The sequence below is a fragment of the Eriocheir sinensis genome, chromosome 14 (genome assembly GCF_024679095.1).
Source record: "Eriocheir sinensis breed Jianghai 21 chromosome 14, ASM2467909v1, whole genome shotgun sequence".
NCBI classification, from domain to species: domain Eukaryota; kingdom Metazoa; phylum Arthropoda; class Malacostraca; order Decapoda; family Varunidae; genus Eriocheir; species Eriocheir sinensis.
This window is the reverse complement of record NC_066522.1, coordinates 4,092,320-4,102,319: the sequence shown is the minus strand read 5'-3', so window position 1 is coordinate 4,102,319 and position 10,000 is coordinate 4,092,320. Positions and strand designations below refer to the sequence as shown.

The window sequence follows — 10,000 nt, the reverse complement described above, 5'->3', positions numbered from 1 at the left end:
AAAAAAAAAAAAATAAGAACATAAGAGCATAAGGAGTCTGCAAGAGGCCGGTAGGCCTATTCAGGACAGTTCCTGTGAGCTAAACCCCACTAACATCACTGTCCATGAGTCTATCTCATATCTTACTTAATGTGTCTATCGTATTGGCACTCACCACATGACTGCCAAGTCTGTTTCATTCATCCACCACTCTGCTGGCAAACCAATTCTTGCCAACGTACTTGTTGAATCTGAATTTATCCACTCAAAATTAGAAGGATAATTAGCAATAGGAAGAGATAAGAAAAAATACACCAATAACAACAGGAAAAAAGGAGAATCTAAACACTGCCAAGAAGAGAACAACAACGTAAAAGAAAAAGCATGCTAACTGAACACACACACACACACACACACACACACACACACACACACACACACACAGACCTGCACCCTCTGGACCGGTGTGTGGGGGGGGCGCCTCTATAACCCACCTGTCGGGGGAAAGAAAGGAGAACGATTAGCGCCGATGATTAGAAAACGGTGCGGAGGGAAAAGGTGCGGGTGCGGGGGACAGGTGTTGGGTGGAGGAGGAGGAGGAGGAGAGGGGGAGGGGCAGGGAGGGGGGGAAGAGGAGGAAACATGGAAACATGGACTAGCAGGCAGCAGAAAGCCTGTTGACTCATTACTGGACTGCCTGCTTTTAGTGATTTAATCAGTCTATTAGCCATAGGAGTGGCTTGCAGGGAAGGATTAAAGCACAAGTACCTACTCTTGGATACTTTCACTTCACTTCCGTTGCAGCAAAGTTTCGATCAATGCGTTTCTTGAAGGAGTTGATTGTCTCTGCGCTAACCATCTCTGCAGGAAGGCTGTTCCAGTGGCGAACAACTCTATTCGAGAAATAACTCCTGCCGATGTCGGTATTGCATCGCTTTGCTTGAAATGTTTTTCCGTTGTTTCTTGTCCTCGGGTTTGTATGTGGCGTGAAGAGTTTGGAGTGATCAACATTGCTGAGCTTGTTCAGGTACATAAAGACTTGTATCATGTCTCCCCGCAGTCTTCTCTTTTCCAACGTGAAGAGGTTGAGTCGCCCGAGTCGCTCTTCGTAGGGCTTCGTCCTCAGTGATGGTATCATCTTCGTGGCGCGGCGCTGTACTCTCTCAAGTAATTCAATGTTTTCCTGTAATTAGGAGACCAGAATTGCACGGGGTATTCCAGGTGATCCCTTACCAGCGGATTATACAAGGATAACATAACTCCCTGCGTCTTGTATCCGAAGTTCCTCGCTATGAACCCGAGCATTGTACTGGCTTTCTTACAGGCAGACTTGCAGTGTTTTGTTTGTTTCAAGTCACTGCTGATGGTGACCCCGAGGTCTTTTTCCTCTTGCACTACCTGTAGTGGTTCGCCACCCATGTGGTATGTGTAGTTGCTGTTTCTGGATCCGATATGCATTACTTTACATTTGGTAGTGTTGAAGGACATCTGCCATTTTTCTGACCACCGAGTGATCTGGTCCAGGTCCCTTTGGATAATTTCGCAGTTTGCTGTCGTGAGGGCCTTCCCACCCACCTTTGTGTCGTCGGCAAATTTTTAAAGAGTGGATTTTAATCCTAGTCCTAGGTCATTGATATATATAAGATATATATATTGATATAATAAGAGAAGGAAGGAATGATAAAGAAGAAAACGTGAAGAAAGATGAAGGGAGGAGAAAGAAAGAATGAGGAGAAAAAGGAGGAAGAGGAGAGAGAGGAGTAGGAAAATGAATGAATGAATGAATGAAGAAAGGAAGGAGGGAAAGAAGGAAAGAGGGAGGTGGAAGGGAAGAAAGAGGAGAAGATATGATGGAAAGAAGGAAGGAAAGAAGGAGGGAAGGAAGGAAAGAAGAAAGGAGGGAAGGAACGAAGAAAGAAATGACCGAAGAAACGAAGGAAGAAAGAAAGGCAGAAAGCAAGGAAGGAAGGAAGGAAGGAAAAATGGGAAGGAAGGAAGGAATATACAAAAAAATAATAAAAAAAACATTAAAATATCCTAGTTATTGGGAAAGAAAGTTCACGGTACAAATATCAAATCAATGACTAATAACTCACCAGGTGTGCAAAAAAGCAGGCGTGTGACAGCTCAGGTGAGTGAAGGATGAGGAAAAACATGGCTCGCTCCCTCTCACTGCCACTTTCCCTAAATCTTTCTATCCATCACTTTATATCTATCTTTCTATCTATTTATATCTATCTAGAACACACTTTTTATCTCACATCCTCTTTTTACATTATCTATCTGTCTATCTATTTATATCTATCTAGAACACACTCTATCTGACATTCTCTTTTTACACTATCTATCTGTCTATCTATTTATATCTATCTAGAACACACTCTATCTCACATCCTCTTTTTACACTATCTATCTGTCTATCTATTTATATCTATCTAGAACACACTCTATCTCACATCCTCTTTTTACACTATCTATCTGTCTATCTATTTATATCTATCTAGAACACACTCTATCTCACATCCTCTTTTTACACTATCTATCTGTCTATCTATTTATATCTATCTAGAACACACTCTATCTCACATCCTCTTTTTACACTATCTATCTGTCTATCTATTTATATCTATCTAGAACACACTCCATCTCACATCCTCTTTTTACACTATCTATCTGTCTATCTATTTATATCTATCTAGAACACACTCTATCTCACATTCTCTTTTTACACTATCTATCTGTCTATCTATTTATATCTATCTAGAACACACTCTATCTCACATTCTCTTTTTACACTCCATCAATATCCCTTTCTCTCTCTCTCTCTTTCCCCCTCACCATTCCACCCTCTCTCCCTCTCATCAATACTCTCCCTTTATCATTCTATCTCTATCTATCTTGCAAACACTAATTCCCTTTTTTTACACTCCATCAATATCCCTTTCTCTCTCTCTCTTTCCCCTTCACCATGCCACCCTCTCTCCCTCTCACCATTCCCCACTCCCTTCCCTTCCCCATTCCCTCCCGTAGTACATCCATTAGTGGGTGATAAATATACCGTACCTTCTTATCAATCGTGGAATTAACCAAAAAAGACGAAATAAAGGAATAATAAAAATAAGACAGGAAAAAAAGATTAAAAAAAGTTGGTAATGAAAGAGGTAAATTGTCACATAAATGCTTACAACTCATCACTTAACATAGAGTACGAGAGATAAAAATTGGTGTCACTTCTTCCGCAAACTCTAGTAACACAAATAAAGAGAATAATAAAATAAGAACTATAAGAAAAAAGAACATAAAAGTAGAAAAAAAAGAGCCACACGATTATTCCTTAGATACAGATTCATTTTCTCTTCTCTTCTCTTCTCTTCTCTCTCTCTCTCTCTCTCTCTCTCTCTCTCTCTCTCTCCTCTCCTCTCCTCTCCTCTCCTCTCCTCTCCTCTCCTCTCCTCTCCTCTCCTCTCTTCTCTTCTCTTCTCTTCTCTTCTCTTCTCTTCTCTTCTCTTCTCTTCTCTTCTCTTCTCTTCTCTTCTCTTCTCTTCTCCTCTCCTCTCCTCTCCTCTCCTCTCCTCTCCTCTCCTCTCTCTCTCTCTCTCTCTCTCTCTCTCTCTCTCTCTCTCTCTCTCTCTCTCTCTCTCTCTCTCTCTCTCTCTCTCTCTCTCTCTCTCTCTCTCTCTCTCTCTCTCTCTCTCTCTCTCTCTCGGCTCTGGCTTTCGCACATCACCACTGCGGGAAACAAATGAAGATCGACGTCAAACAATCTTGCCCAAAAAGTTCGCTGTTTGGCTGATGCACTCCCCCCTCCTCCCTCTCCTCCTCCTCCACCCCACCCTCCCCTCGCACCCCTTCACCCCATCTCCCTCCTCACCTCTCTTCCTTCACTCATTGCCTCCAAACCACCCACCCTTACACCCTTAAACACCCTTAGCTTAAACCAGCCTCTCCGTCTCTTCCACTTCCTCTTCCGCCTCGTTCTTCAGCCTTTCCTTCCCCTTACCGTTTCCTGCTCTCCCTTTTCCTTTCCTTCACCCCTGTCTACTCCCCTTTCCCTCCTTTCATCCCTCCTTTCCCCTCCTTTTTACAATCTTTCCTTCAAACTCTATCCAATACCCATTTATTCCTTTACCCACTCGTCTTCTACCCCTTTCCTTATACTCCTATTCACCCATTCCTTCCCTTAATCAAAGTCTACCTTCTACCTATTCCCTTATCTCCTTGTTTCCTACCCCTTTCCTTCAACTCCTATTAACCCATTCCTCCCTTAACCAAGCTCTATCGTATTCCCATTCCCTCATACACTCGTCTCCTTACCATTTAAACCCCTCCCCCATTCTCACTCCTGTCTTTCACCTCCTTTTTTCATTGGTCACTTTCTTCTTCCATGCTAGTTCCCCCTTTCACCCATCTTCCCATCCCTTCATTCATTCCTCCCTATTGTATATTCCCTCGTATTTTCCTTTCACCCGTTCCCCCATTCCCCTTTATTCTCCCCATTTCCTCCTTAATTCCTTTACTCCTCCTTATATTTTCCTCCCTCATCCTCCAATCACCTTCAGCTCCCCTTTCCATTCCCTCCCTTTTTCCCTCACTCCCCATTTCCTATACCCCCTACCGCCTTATTTCTCCCCATTTCCTCCTTAACTCCTTTACTCCTCCTTATTATACCCTCCCTCATCCCCCAATCACTTTCAACTCCCCTTTCCATTCCCTCCCTTTTTCCCTCACTCCCCATTTCCTACACCCCCTAGCATCTATTCATCTCCCTCCCCTTCCACTAACCTTCTATTCCTCCACCTTTCTACTCCGTTTGTACCTCCTCCACCTCTTCCTCATCCCTCATCCTCACTTCCCTCCCCTTCCACCACCTTTCTATTCCTCCACCTTTCTACTTCTTTTGTACCCCCCTCTACCTCTTCCTTATTCCTCATCCTCATCTCCCTTCACTTGTATACTTCTTTGCTCTCCTCTATTCCTCTCCCCCACCTTCTCACCCATCTTCTTTTCCTATCCTTCCTCACCCTTCATCCCCTTTCCCTACTTTTTTCACTCCTTCACTCTTCCTCCTTCTCCCATTTCATCTTCTCACTCCCCTCCGTTTCCTCTTCTCTCAGCCTCTCCCATAAACCTCACACTATCTATCTCCTCGAACCTCTCCTATCCTCCCCCCTCCCCCAACACGCACACCGAAGATTGAGTGAAGGGAACCAGACTCGCCCCTTCCCAGAAACTTGTGTGCGTATCTCCCAAACAGATGATCGACTGAGGACGTGTGTGTATGTGTGTGTATGTCTGTGTATGTAATCGTGTAAGCAATAAAAAAGGAAGAAGACAGATGTGTGTGTGAGTCTGCGTGGGTGGGTAGGTGAATCTGTGTGTGTGGGAGGAGGGAGGGGATGAATGTGTGTGTGTGTGTGTGTGTGTGTGTGTGTGTGTGTGTGTGTGTGTGTGTGTGTGTGTGTGTGTGTGTGTGTGTGTGTGTGTGTGTGTGTGTGTGTGTGTGTGTGTGTACCTGTGCTCTCTCCTGTTTACACCTGCAGTCAGTTAGCCAGCTCCTCTGTTCCACCGGAGCCTCGTTCGTCTTTTATGTTCTGTTTGGCAACGATTCACCTGCTCAGGGGGGAGGGAGGAGGAGAAGGAAACATGGAAACATGCAGACATGGATAAACAAGCAGCGGAAAGCCTATTAGCTCATTACGAGGCTGCGTGCTTTCAGTGATTTAGTTAGTCCGTCAGCCACATGAGTAACTTGCGGAAATTATTAAAGCACTACTGTACGTACTCATGGACATATTCAATTCACTTACGACGCAGCAATGCGATTCTTAAAGGAGTTGATTGTTTTCGCACAAATACTTCTGCAGGAAGCCTGTTCCAGTGGCGGACAAATCTGTTAGAGAAATAACTTGTGCCGAACAGAGTTTTCCCCCACTGGAACAGCCTTCCTGCAGAAGGACAAGGAGAAGGAGGAGGAGGAGGAGGAGGAGGAGGAGAAGGAGGAGGAGGAAAAGGAGGAGGGAGAGGAGGAAAAGGAAGAGGAGGAGGAGGAAGAGGTAGACTAGTAATGATAATAGTACTACTACTACTACTACTACTACTACTACTACTACTACTACTACTACTAATAATAATAATAATAATAATAATAATAATAATAATAATAATAATAAAAATAAAAATAATTAAGATAAATAATAAGAATAAGAATAAGAATAAGAATAAGAAGAAAAACAAGAAAAAACAAGAACAAGAACAAAAATAAGATCAAGAAAAGCAAAAACTAGAACAAGAACAATGGAAACAAAAAGAAAAATCAGAGAGAGAGAGAGAGAGAGAGAGAGAGAGAGAGAGAGAGAGAATGGTAAAAGTGAGCGGGGAGGTAAGACACACAAACGCTCTCCCTTTTCTTTTCTTCCTTGCCTTGTTGTCCCGCGCGGTGCTAAAAACGAGGGGAGAGTAAACTGTGTACGGGAGGAGGAAGAAGAGGAGGAGGAGGAAACATGGAAACATGGAGCAGCAGACAGCAGAAAGCCTGGTGGCTCATTACGAGGCTGCCTGCTTCAATGATTAAATCGGTTCCTCGCCACTTGGGTGACCTGCGGGAAGATCAAAGTACTTTTGGACGTGCGCGGTTACGTTCAGTTACCTTGACGCAGCAAAGTGACGGTCATTACGGTTTTTAAAGAAATTGATTGTTTCCGCACTAATACTTCTGCAGGAAGGCTCTTTCAGTGGCGGACGATTCTCCGAAATATAATTCCAGCTGATGTCTGTACTAAATCGCTTCGCAGTAATTGTTTGACCGTTGTTTCCCTTCCTCGGTTTAGTTTGAGGCGTGAAGAGCTTAGAATGATCGACATTACTGAACTAGTTTAAGTATTTGAAGGACTGGATCAGGTCCCCGGCAGTCGTTTAATTTCCAACGTAAAGAGCTGAGTTGCCTGAGTCGTTCTTCATAAAGCTGAGTCCTTAATGATGACATCACTTTCGTAGCGCGTCGCTGTATTCTCTCGTGCATATCGATGCCCTTCTTGTACCAGAACTATACGGCGTGTTCCAGGTGGGTCCCTACAGCGAGTTACAAGAGGACAACATTACTCCCGGCGTCCTGTACTCAAAGTTTCTCGCTATGAACCCGGCCGGACATGAGAAAAAGAAGAAGTAACATATAATCAAAAAGAGAACGACGGATTGATAGATGGGATAATGGTAGGGTGAATGTAAAGAAAGGCAACGGATGAATTTGAGGGATGGATGGACAGATGGAAGAAGGGATGGACGGCAAGGGAGAACAGATGTAGGTGGAACGGACACACAGACACACAGACAATACAGTATGAACGTAGATACAGACAGACAGAAAAAAATAGATAGATAAATAGATAGATTATAGGCCAAAAGGGGAACCTGTTAGTGCTAAAAATACTTCCTTAATTCTCTCTCTCTCTCTCTCTCTCTCTCTCTCTCTCTCTCTCTCTCTCTCTCCTAGTTACGGCTGTCATAATTAATTAATTCGATTAAATAACTCGTAGACAAATATAAGATTTAACTTTTGCTGTTGGCTGCAAGTCTGTCAAATCCTCTCTTCCCTTGTCGTGATCCGTCCCTGGTCCATTCCCGTGGTCTGAGCCGCTCCGTTCAGCACCTTGACCCGAAACTCGGAACCGGATCACGATTAGTCAACAGAACCGAGTGATCTGTCGTGATTTTGCAGGGGAGGTGGGTGTAACAGCAACAACAGCAACAGCAACAACAAACACGATAACAACAACAACAACAGAATATCTAGATTAAGAGGAATGATAAGAAATGATAAGAAATGCTATGAAACATGGTGGTGACGAGGCCGTCACGGGTCACAGGCATGTCTGCGGGCCGCTTACTGAGCCTCGGCGACCTCGCGCCTCCGCCACTCAGCGATTTCATCGCGCACGTGGCTGTGGCACTGCAGGACGGCGTCCCTGTGGCCCTTGATGTGCAAGGTACGCCGGACCCGCACGATGCTGACGCCGTGGCTCCGCTGCAGGTCCTCCAGCTGGCGGTCACTGGGGCCTGCGAGATGGGCGATGAATCTCTGAGGCACGGTGAGGCTGCGATAGGCGTAGAAAGCTGTGGCAGCGGCAGAGATGTGCACTGGTGAAGGGGCCTCGCCTTGACGGGAAACTGCCCTGTCTGTGGCACTATTCCCGCTCCGAGAGCCTTCCCCCAGCTCGGGGGCCTCTTCCTCTGCGGCAGTGCCACCAGAGGCTTCCCTCAGCTCGGGGTGCAGCTCGGTGGCCTCCTCTTCTGCAGCAGTGCCACCAGAGGTTTCCCCCAGCTCGGGGGCCTCCTCCTCTGCGGCAGTGCCACCAGAGGCTTGCTCCAGCTCGGGGTGCAGCTCGGGGGCCTCCTCCTCTGCGGCAGTGCCACCAGAGGCTTCCCCCAGCTCGGGGTGCAGCTCGGGGGCATCCTCCTCTGCGGCAGTGCCACCAGAGGCTTGCTCCAGCTCGGGGTGCAGCTCGGGGGCATCCTCCTCTGCGGCAGTGCAACCAGAGGATTGCTCCAGCTCAGGGTGCACCTCAGGGCCTCCTCCTCTGCAGCAGTGCCTTCCCCAGCTCGGGGTGCAGCTCGGGGGCATCCTCCTCTGCGGCAGTGCCACCAGAGGCTTGCTCCAGCTCGGGGTGCAGCTCGGGGGCATCCTCCTCTGCGGCAGTGCCACCAGAGGCTTGCTCCAGCTCGGGGTGCACCTCGGGGGCCTCCTCCTCTGCGGCAGTGCCACCAGAGGCTTCCCCCAGCTCGGGGTGCAGCTCGGGGGCATCCTCCTCTGCGGCAGTGCCACCAGAGGCTTGCTCCAGCTCGGGGTGCAGCTCGGGGGTCTCCTTTGCGGCAGTGCCACCAGAGGCTTGCTCCAGCTCGTGGACCGACTCGTGTGCATCAGTGCCATCCATATCAGAGGCTTCCACAACCTCGTGGACCGCCTCGTCAAGTTCGTTGTATTCCACCGCAAACACTTTGTCCGTGGGAACCTTCCTTTCAGTGTGGGTGTCATCATCGTTGTCGGCGTTTGCTTCATCATTTTCCACTGAGAACACCTTTTCTAGGTAAGTCTTCCATTCACTGTAGGTGTCGTCATTATTGTCAGTGCTTTCTTCATCATCATCCATCGAAAACACCTTTTCCAGGTAAGTCTTCCATTCACTGTAGGTGTGATCATTGTCAGTGAGTTCTTCGTCATACACGGCCTTCTTACCCTTGCCGGGTTTCTGTTCCAATGGCCATGCCGTGGGAAGAGCCTGGAACTGTTGGCTGGCCTGCTGGAGGCCGACCTTGTCATCGTAGATATACAAGTAGAAACTGCCAGGTCGGCCTCCATCAAGCAGCGGCTCCATGAACTCATCCAAGCTAACGCGGGCCTTGCGAGGGGCACCGCGGCAGTAGTACGCCACACAGATTTTGATCTGCATGGCTGCGGCGTCTGCCTTGCCGCTGCACCTGAAGAGGTACTCCAGGTCCAGCGGGGCAGGGACGGAGGTGGGGCCGCACGCCTCCGGGAAGGCGAAGACGCCCACCCTCCGCGAGCTGAGGGCTCGCCAGCACCCCCGACGCCGGAGGAGGGTGATGGTCACCTTGCGGGGCCGCGCCCCGCCGCTGGCGCCGCCGTCGACGGCCAGCATGACGCAGGTGCCGTACACGGTGCGCCGGATTTTGTCTTTGCTGACTGTTTTTGTGTACATTTTATTGTAAATGTTTGACATATGTCACGGTGAGCGAGGCGGCGGCAGTCACGACAGAGTGAGATGGTGGCGGCCGGCGCCCCTTGCACGGCAGACCCTTCCCGCACTGCTGCCAAGGCTCAGTTTCCTGCATTGTTTGTCGGAAACAAGCAACAGCAGCGTGTGTGTGTGTGTGTGTGTGAGAGAGAGAGAGAGAGAGATCCTCCTCCTTCTGCTCCTCCCCCACACGCACAAATGAGAGAAAACTAAGTAACATCAGAGTAGCAGGAACTGAAAGGCATAGAACACAAGCGTCTCAGGTAGCTAGC

The 10,000-nt window shown here is 47.7% G+C and overlaps 1 protein-coding gene across 2 annotated transcripts; it reads right to left on the bottom strand.

The window, feature by feature from the left end:
• Window positions 1-7,781: 7,781 nt before the first annotated feature.
• LOC126998680 (uncharacterized) lies at window positions 7,782-9,723 on the bottom strand. Of its 2 annotated transcripts, none has more exons than XM_050860681.1 (2): window positions 8,706-9,723; window positions 7,782-8,476 (listed from the first exon to the last, which is right to left on the bottom strand). In XM_050860681.1, the coding sequence occupies exons 1-2, from the start codon at window positions 9,711-9,713 to the stop codon at window positions 7,859-7,861; spliced, it is 1,626 nt and encodes a 541-aa protein (XP_050716638.1). In that variant the 5' UTR covers window positions 9,714-9,723; the 3' UTR covers window positions 7,782-7,858. The 2 variants fall into 2 exon arrangements, with proteins under 2 accessions (XP_050716638.1, XP_050716639.1); XM_050860682.1 differs by having other exon boundaries at window positions 7,782-8,416; window positions 8,706-9,722.
• Window positions 9,724-10,000: the final 277 nt, after the last annotated feature.